At 37.1% G+C, this 13947-nt stretch overlaps 2 protein-coding genes across 2 annotated transcripts; one reads left to right on the top strand and one right to left on the bottom strand.

Moving 5' to 3' along the window:
* Window positions 1-45: 45 nt before the first annotated feature.
* Window positions 46-9055, top strand: emb (embigin). The gene is made up of 9 exons (XM_005800982.2): window positions 46-516; window positions 2789-2866; window positions 2956-3139; window positions 4154-4236; window positions 4342-4478; window positions 6025-6177; window positions 6467-6584; window positions 7429-7462; window positions 7549-9055. The coding sequence occupies exons 1-9, from the start codon at window positions 456-458 to the stop codon at window positions 7607-7609; spliced, it is 909 nt and encodes a 302-aa protein (XP_005801039.1). The 5' UTR covers window positions 46-455; the 3' UTR covers window positions 7610-9055.
* A 307-nt stretch (window positions 9056-9362) lies between these two features.
* On the bottom strand, window positions 9363-13227 carry mrps30 (mitochondrial ribosomal protein S30). The gene is made up of 5 exons (XM_005801021.2): window positions 12603-13227; window positions 11970-12115; window positions 11754-11859; window positions 11135-11311; window positions 9363-10444 (listed from the first exon to the last, which is right to left on the bottom strand). Exons 1-5 carry the CDS (start codon window positions 13192-13194, stop codon window positions 10179-10181), a joined length of 1287 nt encoding a protein of 428 aa, XP_005801078.1. The 5' UTR covers window positions 13195-13227; the 3' UTR covers window positions 9363-10178.
* Window positions 13228-13947: the final 720 nt, after the last annotated feature.

The following is a 13947-nucleotide window of genomic DNA, read 5'->3' as shown; positions in this document are numbered from 1 at the left end:
CAGTAAAAACTATATTTTTTACTGTTAAAAATGCTCATTTCCTGTATAAAGCCACAGTGCATCATTTATTTAGTTGGTTTCATAACAGAACAGTTCCTTGTCCTTGTGCGGCTCACAAAGGGAGGCCGCCTGCTCATGTTACTCTCCTGCCTGATCCTCTCAGATAACAGAAAGAAGCTCTCCAGCAGAATGTAGCGGCTTTATCAACTTTTCCAACGATGCATTTGAGACAGAATTGCCTTTCCACGAGTTTCCCTGCAGGACAAAAACACCCTGCAGTGCAGCATGAGGACCTGAAGGCTGTCTGACTCAATAACGGGTGGAGTCATCTTCTTCTGCCACACACAGGATGCAGAGTGATCTCACTGCTGCGTCACGGAGGAGCCGGTGGAGGAGGGGCGGTGCAGCGGCGGGGACACAGACCTTCTCCCACAGAGGACAGAGGAACATCAGCCATGAAGCAGCTTCCCATCAACATCCTCCTGACGCTGGCCACCTGCAGACTCACCAGCTCAGGTAAATCACCTGCTGGTTCGATTTCTGATCAGACTCTGATGTTCTTCCCTCAGGTTGGCGCTGAGTGTTCCTGTAACCTTGACAGGAAAATGTAGCAAGATTGTCGTATGATTACGCCACATGTCGTTAAGTTTGAAGTTTTTGGATTAATGTGATTTTTTTAAATGTCCTGGGAAAGTGTACTTGTCTTCTAAGAGTGGAGAAATACTTCAATGGGTCGCTAAAATTATTAATTTAACCAAAATAAACTGTTTTTCTTTACTTAAAGATAAATAGACAACGTCCCTTTAAAACACTAAGAAACTAAAAATAAAATCATTTAAAACTTACTACGGAAGAGGATTAGGACCACTGGAAAGAAAGAAAGAATTCTGACTTTATTCCTTTAATTAGGATATTAAAGGATTAGATTCTGACTTTAATCCTTTAATTAGAACATTTTGATTCAATTCTTACTTTAATCTCAGAAATCTGACTTTAATCTTTTAATTGGAGATTTAAGGATTAAATTTTGACTTTAATCTTAATTTTCAAAGCCTTTAATTTGAAAATTAAGATTAAATTCTTACTTTAATCTTAATTTAATTTTAAAATTTAATTTGAAAATCGAAGGTTAAAATTCTGACTTTAATCTTATAATTTTAACTAATCCTTTAATTAGAGAGTTAATTAGAGAGGATTAAGCTCTAATGTTTTTATCAGAATTGTATCTCAAAATTCTGACTTTAGTTTTCTGAGATTATCTGTGATATTTTGTGTAAACTTGTTTTAATTCTACAATATTTAGCCTAAAACTGTTAACCCTATTAGTCGTGCTTCACCCCTCCAGTCAGCTTTAGACTTGGCCACGCCCCTCAGTGTCTTTTGGCTCCACCCACATTGGTAAAAATTGGGGCGGAGCTAAGCTTTCACATTAAACTTTATTTGAGGATCTGAAACACTTTAAATTAGACAAACCTGCAGAAACAGAATAAATCTGTTATATATAAGCTCACATCAACAGTTTCCAAGCTATCAAAAGGTTTGTCAAAATGAACAATTTTTAATTTTCTAATATTTCCATCCATCCATCCATCCATTTTCTTCCGCTTATCCGGAGTTGGGTCGCGGGGGTAGCAGCTTCAGAAGGGAGGCCCAGACGTCCCTCTCCCCAGCCACTTGTTCCAGCTCCTCCGGGGGAATCCTGAGGCGTTCCCAGGCCAGCGGGAGACATAATCCCTCCAGCGTGTCCTGGGTCTTCCCCTGGACCTCCTCCCGGTGGGACGTGCCTGGAACACCTCACCTGGACGCCTAATCCTAATATTTCCAGTGAAAAGTAATATGTTCACGACAGGTGCCTGAGGAAAACCAAACAGTGTATACTCTCTTTTTAGTAAGCAGTTAGAGAGTTGTAATTTTTTATTTTTTTACCCTAAAGTAAAGCTTCCAGCTGAGTTTTGCTAATAATCAGTTAAAATATGTGTCCCTCTATTCTGAGGCCTCACTCTCAGTTTTCCTCAAACTGTTGGTCTACTGGGAAGAGATCCGATAACCAAAACGGTACACCCACCTGAAGCTCTCTGCAGTGGTGTTGAAAACTGTATTTTACTTGTAATCTGAACCTCTGCTTCCAGCAGCACCATGTTTGGATCTTTAGGGTGGCATTTCCAAAACTGGATCTCCAGTCATGGGAAAATTAAAGGAAATGCTTTTCCAGTTCTATCAGAAAATAATAAACCCAACCTGGCTGTTACCAATTGTTTATGTAGTAAGCAAAAATGAAGTCAGAATTAAAAATCCATGTGTAAAAAGACACAGATGGAGTTTTTAGGTGGAACACATTTACAGCCCAGTGTATTCACACAACGCTCTGAAAAACAAAACAAAAAAACAACTCAGCAGGTCTCAGTCAGCTGTTAAGAACTAAAGTTGATGAGATAATGATAAGAGTAAACTGCTACGGCTTTTTAAAAAGGCTACCGAGAGAAATGCTGTGATAGCACAACTTTGGCTTGCAAAGTTACATCTGAATCATCTAAGTATTAACCCAACGTCTTGTGCAGCTTTTTAGCCAGATATGTGGCAAAAGTGGCGATTTATGGCACACATGGCTTTCCATACTCCATATGCATACGTCGTCCGCCTCTCTGCTTTGCACCAAGTGTGTTCATGTTGAGAGAGGGGAGTTTTTGTCAAACAAAAATAAATCTAGAAATACTACAGTGGATTACACACTGTTAAAATAATCCGAAGGGTAGATTAACTAGCAAATAATGATATATTCTGCTGACAGAAACTGTGGGTCCAACACCGACGCCATTGGCTCCGGTCAGCTCTCTTCCAACGAACACCAAGAGCGTCCACCTCACAGGTCAAAATATTTACATTTATCTAAATATTTAATGAGGAAATTCTTATATTTTATTCACAAATGTCAATGTCATGTTTGCTTTTACTCAGGCGACAATAAAATTGAGAATGTTGAGCTGCTGAATCCTGTCAATCTGTCGCTGGAGTGCATCTGGACTGGTAACCAGAACAAACAGCCCAACATCACTGGCTACTGGAGAAAAGGCGGAATGGAAATTCAGGACAGCCGAGTCCCAGTGGACCCAGAGAACCAGCAGTACACACTCCAACGAGTGTAAGTGATTCACACATGCTCAAAATTAACCCAAACTGGAATAAAAAAAAAACAACATTTATTGGTTTTAGGAAAATGGATCTTCACAAAACATTTAAAATGTTATATTATTGAATACAATAACAACTAAAATTTACCAGCATAGAGATATAAAAACTGACCCCCTTTCTGCTTAGATCTACAACAGTAACAGTGTCTGGATTGTTTTTATTGTTTTAAACCTAAAAAATAATAACAATATAAATCAATTTAAATTATACCCATCATTTTTTCCCCATAAAAATGCTTCTTGTATTTAATTTGCAATGCTCTGTTTTTTTAAAGAAATAATCAGCTAACTGCTTGGTTTTTTTTTGTCTGTCATTACTAGTTTATATGAACGCGTAGAGCTGCAACACAAGCAACAAATAGAACTACATCAAGTTAAAATGTGAAAACTTAAAACTTCTAACAATATATCTTTCATGTTTGAACAAAATAATTTAACATGTTGTAATATTCACAGTTACCATGTTATAACAAAACCTTTTCAGATTCTTACAAATAAATATTATATTACAGTAACATGATAGTATATTATTTAAACAACCTTTTACTGTCAGAACATAATAAATGTTTATTTAATATGAAGCAGCAAAAGCAGACGAGGTGGATTAGCAAGGTGGCATTTTCACTTGCAAATTGAACTGTTTTGAATATGTTTAGATGGAGCGACTGAAGGTTTGGTTTATAATCTGAAATGTTATAAAATCATCTGACCTGTTCTGAATAATTCAACACCGTCTGAATTTTTTAATATTTATTTTTTCAGTGTTGTCATTTGAACCTTATTATGTGGAATCCAATGTTGGTTCTGTTGTTTCTGTGCTGTTATCTCACCTTTAAGGTTTAGAAAAAAACGTCTTTGAATCCAAAACCTGCCTCTGGGTTAGCAGAGCTGCAGACGGGTCACATTTTAGAAGAAAAAACTGTAATGAAAACAAAATGTTAACATCTTTTCTCTCTGTTTTTCAGGTTCAACATTGTGAGTGAGGAACACCTTGGAAATTACACCTGTGTGTTTGAAAATGAAGCAGAACTAGATTTTATTCTGGCAGGTACAGATCACATCTGCATTACCATCTTGTTTTGTAATTTAAAAAAAAATTTTTTTCCAGAAACCTGCTGCAGATTGACAGTAACGTGTCGGCTCTGTCTTTCAGTGCCGCAGATCGGTGAGAGAAGAGAGAAGCCCATCGTCTCCTATGTGGGCGACTTTGTGGTTCTGACATGCAAGATGGAGGATAATAAACCAGTACCAAGAACCTGGAACTGGTTTAAGAACAATGGCACCAATAAGGCGAGTGAGGATTTACAGATCAGTGGTTATCTTTGACGTTACATGACTTTCTTTACAGTCGCGTTTTATCTGTAGTTGGATAAAGTTAAACTTTTAACAGCTAGACTGTAAAAGTCACCTTTAGTGGTTTTATTAAATGGTAGTGTCGCTTTTCCCAAAAACTTAGTATTTAGATGATTCTTGTAAAAGTATTTATAGAGAAAAATACTGTTTTTTTATTCAGATTTTTAAACATGTAATATTTATACCAGCATCATGATTTTTTCCTCAAAGGGCCGATTGTGGCAGAATTTATTGATAAAACTACCAATTAGGAAACTGCTAAAATATTTCATGAGTGCTTATTAAAGTTAAATCAGTACAAAATAAACTTCATTCACCAGATTTGGGGGATTAAAAAAAAAAGATTATGATTCCATCCCTCGATTCTTAATCAATAAATAATATTTAACATCATTAATGTCATTTGGCACCATACAATTAAAAATTTATTTGATTTGACTGATAATATTTAAGCACACAAATGTTGTCTTAAAGTCCTACTCATGTCTTTCTAGAGCAGGGGTGTCCAAAGTGCGGCCCGGGGGCCACTTATGGCCCATGGCCTGACTTTTTTCGGTCCTCAACTGCAATTAAAAAATGATACAAATTTGCCCCCTAGATGCAGATGGAGACTTTTGTTACCAACATAATTTTCTTACACAGGAAAATGTAAAGAACAACACAAAGTATTTGTCTTTTTGTAACCATTTTTTAACAAAAGGTAAAACCAAGTTCATCCAGACACTTTCACTGAAAAAAGAACTTTGGTGCAGCAGAATCAGCTTTTATTCTTTATTAAGCTTGGTTAAATAAAGCAAGTGTTTGGAAAGAAAACACTGTTCTTATTAATCAAAGTAAATTTATTCAATGGAGCCAAAAAGAAACAGAAAACTAGATGTATTTTTTTAAATACAGCAAGCAAAATTAAAGTTGTAGTAAGTAGTACATTTCTGAGATGAGAGTAAAGTCAGAAATTTTCTAGAGAAAACAATGACGTTTGATAGAAAAAAAATCTAACTTTTTAGATTAAAATCAGAAAATTTCTACAAAATATTTGGAAATGTTGGAAAATCAAATGTCAAAATATTTCTTTCTAGAAAGTTTCAAAAGAATTCACAACATTTCTGAGTTTTGGTGGAAATGTAGTCCTTTTCTTCTGTCTACAATGGCCCTAATACAAGGTAGTAAACATCTACAATAAATACCCAGCTACTTTATTTGCTTGATTTTAGGTTTTTTCTTTTTTTTTTTTTTTTTTTAGTATTTCTGAATCTACAATTTTGGCCCATATGGTTTGGATACCCAGCTCTAGAGTCTAGAGGGCCACATAAATACCTGTGGTGGGCTAGATTCGGCCCGCAAACCTTAAGTTTATGCAGTGTGTAGGCATTAAGCATACAACAAGCATGAAAACGTTTTGTATAATATTTCTGATGTTTTTGCTAATTAGTGCATCTTAAATCTTTTTAATTATTAATAATTGTAGGATTCTGTTGTCCTGCAGGAGCAGCTATTCGAAGCTCAACGCTATGACATCACCGTCAACGGGCGCAGCGCGAAGCTGAAGGTGAAGGATGTGAGCGAAGCCGACTCCGGCGTGTATCACTGCGCCGCCGTGTACAACATCAGCACCAGCACCAGCAAAATGCACCTGAAGGTCAGCCAAACAAACACTCAGCTCACTTGTTGAAAAAGGTTTTAAACTTTAAAGGGAAACTATTCATATTTTGCTAAAAAAGAAGTTATTTGATATTCAATGTTAGTAAATGGTGGAAATTAGCTCCATGTTTAATTTGTCCAGAATAAGCGTTGGGTTTCACATTTAGTTCTCCAGTTTAGTTTTACGATGGCGTCTTATCTAAAGCATCTTTGAAAAAACGTTTTCAGATATTTTTAGTTTAGCTGAGGGTTTAAAGACATGAATCTCTTGTGATTTTCTCCTGTAGGTGATTACCATCTGGGAGCCATTGAAGCCTTTCTTAAGCATCCTGGTTGAAGTTGTCATCTTGGTTACTGCGATTCTCATCTATGAGAGGAGTCATTCCAAGAAAAAGGAAGCAGAAGGTACTAATGCATGTTTTTTCTCTCTTTTTTGACTTTAGCTATGAAACTGTGTGCTTTGGTTAGTTTGGAAGAGCAACTTATGTTTACTGGTAAGTATGGAGAAGGATCTGTGATGCTGTGGGAATGATTTTACTTCAAAATGCCCTTTGACTCTTGTTAGCATACATTGCAATATCGACTCATTTATCAAACCAGAAGATTTCTTTAATTGGCTTTTTAAAACAAATAAAAATCCAGATATTGTGGCCAAATTAACACAGAAATGGTTTGCAAAAATTGTGATTTTTCCTGCACTGTACTCACTGCAAAAACAAAATCTTACCAAGTATTTTGGTTTCTAGTTCAAATATCTTAGTACACTTGAAATAAGACAAAACTAACTTAGAATTAATTTTTCAGCAAGAAATAGGAACTTGTTTTCCATAAATAATTCCTTATTATTGAAGAATTACTAGTTTCACTACAGATTATTTCACTTATAACATGGGAAAATGTCTTGTCATAAGTGAAATAATCTGCCAATAAAACTAGTAATTGTTCATCCATATTAAGGAATGACTGACTTAAAAGAAGCTGCTATATCTTGCTGAAAAGTTGTTCATTTTGTCTTATTTTAAGTACTAAGATATTCGCGGTAGAAACTGAATTTAAAATAACTTGGAATAGTTTGTGTTTTTGCAGTGCTCAGGTTAAAGACTGGATGTTCATGCCTTTACTCTTATCTACAAATGTAGTTTCTTAAGAAATTTGCCCTTTTACTAAAATATTTATTTATTTTATGGATATATTTAACTACCAATAAAATGAATCTACTATTGTGAATAATTTCCTGCCCTATTCACAGCTAATGGTCCGAATGCAGACCCAAAGAACACACAGTGAGTACTTTAAAAATAGTCATCACGTATTTTTATGTTTCATGTATTATGCTTTTTTAAAATAATGATAATTATTTTTGCCTCAGGCCACAGGGTGAAGATGAGGAAGCTGAGGAAAGTACCTCAGTAAGACAGCGCAAAACCTAAAAGAAGCAAATTCAAGCATCTATTAAATTATTTTATTTTTGAATGTGAAGAGCTTATATAGCGACATATAAACAGCTATTTTTTGTAAATGTCTTAAACCTTAACACCAGCTAAGTGCAATGACCATCATCTAATCAACTAATACACAGGAAAGCTTTCTGTTTTGACGTTCACTGACCAACATGTTTCCTGTTGTCAGCAACGGCTGAAGGAGTAAAACATTTAGCCTTTCTCTCCCTCCGGCTCTGTGTTTCAAACTGAGGTTGCCTTCACATGTTTCCGGTGTGAAGGCAACCTCAAACGGAAGCCGCTGTTCTCTTTTGAGCTTGAAAACCCCCACCCTACAGCTGTGATGTAATGAGTTGTGGTTTGTGAGCAGTGCCTTAAAAAGCAACTGACTAGCTGCGTTTCCATGGAAAATGTACGCTAATATTTGTCGATATTCTGCTAATGTCGAAGAAAATTTTGAAATTGAAATTAAAATCACACACGAATAGGCTTGTTCACGCGATAAGATAAGTCATTAAAAATAATCGTCTATTAGAGGAAACGTTCAGGCGTTGGAGCGATTACATATGTGGCGTTTTGGGAAATTGTAGACTTTGATTTTCCAGAAGAGCTATGGATTCAACAATTTCAAATGACACACCACTTTTTATGGACTGTGATGATGTGAGAGCCTAGGTGGAGTCAACTGCACATCGTCCAAAAAAACAAAACAACCATCCTAATACTACGTCCTGCCGTCTTCTTTGAGGTTTTCGTGGCTGTTGATCACGCGACCGGTGTGATGCGAAGAAAGTGTTTCAGTTTAACGCAATATATCCATTTCAATAGGGCGGAAAATCTACCTCATCCTAACTTAAAAACGTTTTCATGTTTCATTGAGCGAATTTATTTTTGTTTGCACTATTCTATGGCTAATGGAACCTACTGTGGAAAAGCGAAGAACTAGCTGCCATTCTATGGCTACTGTGGGCAAAAACATTGTCAATATTTTGGTAATGCTGAAAATTCAATTTTGTAGTTGCGGTGTTTCCATTAAATAAGAAATGCAATTAAAATGAGGGGTGAATAAATTTGTTCCTGCGATATACCATTTAATAAAACATGCTGCGCCGTCATCTGTCTTCTACTTCCTGTCGTCTTCTTCCTCTTTTCCGCCAGTGATATCATCCGGTTGTTGTTGATCGCGACTCAAGTGATGCAAAAACCTTTAATGGAAATGTTTTTTTTTCCTGAATTGCCATTTTGTAATTCCAATTCGCTCAATGGAAACGCAGCTAGTGCTCTCCTTGCCAGCAATGATTTTATTTCTGCCACCTTGAATATAGGAGCTTTGGGAGTAACGTCCACATTGAAATACTTGTGCATCATTGTCACATTAACATATTCAGCCTTCACTGTATATGCAAGCAATATTAAAGCTACACAAATTAAAGTTCATCTGAGTCATTTTCCTTTGAATCAATGCTTTGCTGGTTTAATTCAATTCAAAAATATTTTAGGAAAAGTTAAATGTTGTAATTCTTTAATTCAAATATGACTATGAATTAATACTAGCAGCTCATTTAAGATGCAGTATGCAACTTTTATTTTAAAAAAAATAAGTTTTTTACATATTTGTTAAAATTGCTACTATGTTTAATATGAGACAGATAATTTGTGAAAAGATTTAGCTCCTCCCAGTGCTACTATTTCCATCTGAATAAATGCGCCGCTCCCAGTCAAAACCAAACAAACAAAAACCTGCTGCAATCAAAGGGTAGCAGATGTTTTATTGACTTTTTTGCAGTAAGTTACATTTTCTCTACAAGCTGAAATGGGAACATTTGGTGGCCCCTCCTTACAGCGGCTTTGTACAATGGCATATTAGGGCAGTTGTAGATTTAAAAATTATTTAAATTTCTGCCAAAAAAAAAGACATTCTGAGATTAATCTCAGAAATTTTCTAGAAAAAAAAACTTGGACATTTTTAGCTCCAAAAGTTGAAAATTTGAGGGAAAAACCCTAAAATTTTGAGATACATTTTGTGTATTTTTTTTAGAAAAAAACTTGATATCTTTGAAACTCATAAAGTTGAAAATCTTTCAGAGTTTCAAAAGTCAACATTTTGTACTCAGGAATGCTCAAGTTTTTTTCTTTTTTTGTGAAAATAATCTCAATATTTCTGAGGTTTTTTTCTCTCAAACTTTGGAGTTCAAATATTTAAAAAAAAATAATAATTCTTGCAAATTTTCAATTTTTGAAGCTCAGAAATCTTGTATTTTCTAAAAGATTTCTCAGATTAATATTAGAAGTTCTGAGTTTTTTGGTGGAAATTTATTCCTTTTTATTCCCATCTTCAATAACCGAGACACGCAGTCATAGTTATCAGCTTCACATGCCAAAGTAACAAGAATAAATGAAACAACTGTATTATTGAGAGAAGCTTCTGATTGTTCAGAATCTCCATCTTAAGCCTGAATCTGCATTCAGTCTGTTTATAGTTTGGCTGATTAAACAACCGTAAACCAAATTTTTCAGCTTTAGTGACAAAAAAGCAGCTTCCTGCATGTTTGTGTCCCGTTCAGCTGTGAGGCCGGTTCATGAGGAACTGAACCAGAAGCCTGAGGACGCCGTCGTCCAGCCCCACCACCGCGCCGTCCTGCACGCCCTCGTAGAGACGCAGGCTCTCTGTGCCCCACAGCAGGTTCTTCCTGGGGTTGTTGGCGTCCGTTTCCACGGACAGAGCCAGAGTGTTGAGCTGGTAGCAGAAGAAGGAGAAGAAATGTCCGTCTGTGATGACGGCCTGCGACACAAAGGGTCTGGAGACGTCCTGGTAGTCCCAGAAACCTGCAGAGGGTTGGCGGGGAGAAGGAACAACCCATCACTCTTTTCTCCTCTAACTCCATGATTCCAGATCCGACTATCCAGATTTCTCAGTTTTATGTGTTCGCTTTAAAATATGAAAACACTAAAAATCACTGTGAACTTAACAGAAGACATTATAAGTTTGGGAAGACATGGAAGAAGTAGAAAAAGAAGGGTAAAATTGATGAGAGGAAATAAGGGAGGAAAAACAGAAAATTAAAAGGAAAGAAGAAAAATGATAGAAGGAAGGAAGGAAGAAAGAAAGAAAAACATAATTACACGAAAGAAATAAAATAGAAACTGATGCAATGAGGTGGAAAAGCAAGGAAGAAAATACCAAAAAAGGGAGAAACTCAACATTTTGTTAGTGGAATAGTAAATAAAATCTGGAAAAATAAATACTCTTCTATTGTTTTTTTTCTTTTTCCAAATTTATCCGACCTGGAAAAAAAGGAATCAGATTCCAGATTGGATGAAGCTGCAACTCCAACAGAGTTATATTTACAACCAATTTAAAAAATTAAATAAGTGACTTTTGCTTAATCCAAATTATTTTGTTTTCAAAACACATTTTGTGATGATATGCAGCTTCTCAATACTTGAACCTTTTTCTTCAGTATCAGAGAAACCAGCATCACAGAATGAAAAGCAGTAAAATGCTGGTTTTCTGACCTTGGTACATGGCCTGAGCGCCAGTCCAGGCAAACAGGCTGGCGGCGGCATTGGCTCGGAGGAAGGGCTCCACCTGGTCCGAATGCTGCTGCCGAGCCAGCCGGTCTCTGTGGTATCGGTCCGGTACCAGATGGAACTGAGTGTGACCGTAGCAGGCTGGGTCTGGCAGCTTCGCTCCTGGAAAAACAGAGGAAAGCAGAGTTATGAAAAACATTGTGTTAACTCTAAGTTCATAATAATACAAAAAGCAAAGAATAGTTTTTTCAGGTTTACTTCGAGTATTTATTTTATTCTTAAAACAGGCAGTATCCTTGAAGTTTACTTTTTATAAACTGTACTTGATTTATTTAAGAATACTCTCGTGGAGTATGCACTAATACTAAGACTTGAACTTATACTTTAATATTAAAGCTTAAACTTCGGCTACCTTTTACTTACTTCTTCCACAAAGTACTTGGAGTATTTTGATCTTGTGTGAACGAAAATACTAAGAAGTTATTTCTTCTGGTTCTTGGATAGAAACGTTTTTTTATTTTGTTCTTGATTTGATTCCCCTTTATTGCGCCTCTAAATATGAGATATGAGGTTTGACTATTTCTTTTAGTTTTAGGAGTTTTACCTGTGAAGATGTTGTTGTCATATTGCCTTCTGAACAGAGGCATCACGTTGGGGGCAAGGTGGATTTCTGGGACCTCAGCTGTGTAAGACGCTTCCAGTGGAGCAAACTGATGAATCACATGACAGGAAAATAAGATAAAGTTAACAGAATACATGTATTGATATCTGTATTTTTCTATTCCTACTGTAAAGAGATGGGTGTTTGTTTGTTTTTTACCTGCGGTAGCTGCTGAGGTATTCTGATCTGGCTGTGGGGATGGTCATCGATCTGAAACCTGATTGGCTCCTGTCGGCCTCTGCGGTGGCCTCTCGGGATTATTCTTTTTCCCCTCCTCCAATAAAAGTTCACCTGTGGACTGAGATCTGAAGAAGAAAACAAACATCAGAAACCAAAACCATCACTGAAAGGGGAACACTGGTTTATGTGGTCTGCTGTGTAGGAACAGAGAGGTGTCGGTATTAAACTGGCTTTAGAGACTTACATTTTGAGATTCACTATTAATTTTACAGGACAAAACTGTGCTGAAAAAAAACTTTTTAACGACAACTCATGACAAATGCAGCCGAAACAGACCCAATTAACATTCAGTAACAGAATCCAATTTGATCCTAAATCAATTCAAATAAATCCAGTTAGAAAAGTAACTGGAAAACTGAGCAGTAATTAAGCATAAAATGTACAAAACTCCGGTTCCTGTATTTACATAGTATCGGCTCGATACCAAAATATGCATTATCACACACCTTTACTCTCTTCACAAATGACCATTCAGTAAAAAATACAGCCTAAATGTAGCAATCCATAAATAAACCTCTGTTGGTGATTTACTGTGAGCTTCATCATCCGTACCCAGACTGGAGAGCCGCAGCAGCGGGTTGTATTTGGCCAGGCTGTGGGTGAGATCAGAAACCAGGGTCTTCAGGAAGGGACCGACCACCTGCTCCTGGTGTTTGTACAGAAAAGGTTTGCGCTTCCTCATCTTGTGCCAGTGCTCGTGTAAAATCACACGGGTGACCAGATCTCGGATTTCATTGAACGCAGCCTCGTCGATCTCAGGGGCAGCCGGTTGATCCGCGGCCGACTGGGAGCCCTCCGTACCCGGGTTGAACTTCTCCGGAAGGCCCGGGATGTACGCGGTTTTGGTGAAGTGCTGGTACCAGCTGTCCGGGTTTCGTGAGAATGTCTGAGGGTAGACGACAAATTTCATCCGCTGGATGTGAGTGATGAGGGACAGCTTCTCCTCCACAGGAGAGGAGGAGATCATTTTAATGCGCTCCTCGTTCTGCCGCAGCCGGGCGGATTTGCTTTTAGCCGTCAGAGAGGCGACTATGGGCGGATACTGAGGCTCCTTCGCAGCTGCTTCGGTGTGGACATATTTCAGGGATCTAAGTGGAGGAAAACTTCTAGAGAGCAGCAAGGGCAGCCTTATGCGGGCCGCCATGTTGCTTCTTTGAGTTCTTCCTCGTGGATTTTATTCAGGTTTAAATAACAACAAACCAGTGCAATAGCGCCACCAGCTGTTACGGAGAGGTGGTGGTACCAACTTCAACTTATAATTTAAAATGATAAAAATGTATCCAACTAGTGACTTTCTGAGACAGAGTTTTCAAGTGGATGTGGATAAATGTTTATAATGTGAGAAAGTAACTGAGGATCTGGAAATTTGTAATTTGGCCGGATCTTCACCAGTTTATCTGGGTTCACGGGGTACTTTTAACAGATATAGCCATCCAAGAGGTTAAACTTGGTGTTTTTTTATTAATGATCATAATATTGATTGCGGTGTAAATATCCCGATATTATCCAAACATTAACTACACAAATGTTGCTTCTTTAAAAAAAAAAATACTTTATGAAGTGCAAGAATGAGTTACAATTTTAATGCCATTTTTAAGTCAAAAATGCTTTTAAGTTTACCTCTTTTTTGAAACAATTTGTACGTCAATGTTTTGTTCAGAATTTTTATGTTGTATGTACAATACGCCCCACTAGATTTTGGATTCATTGTGGGGATTTGTTTGTTTTTTTTATTTTTGTTTTGCTCTGTTTGTTACGGTGGCCGACAGGTGCAAATGCGCAGCAAAAGAGAAAACATGCAAACAAAAAAGAAGACACCCCCGAATGAAATGCAGCAAACAAAAAGAGAGACGCAAACACCCCCGAATGAAATGCAGCAAACAAAAAGAGAGACGCA

This window comes from Xiphophorus maculatus, chromosome 12 (assembly GCF_002775205.1).
Source record: "Xiphophorus maculatus strain JP 163 A chromosome 12, X_maculatus-5.0-male, whole genome shotgun sequence".
Lineage (NCBI taxonomy): Eukaryota > Metazoa > Chordata > Actinopteri > Cyprinodontiformes > Poeciliidae > Xiphophorus > Xiphophorus maculatus.
The sequence above is the reverse complement of the archived record's forward strand: the minus strand, read 5'-3'. Positions and strand labels throughout refer to the sequence as shown.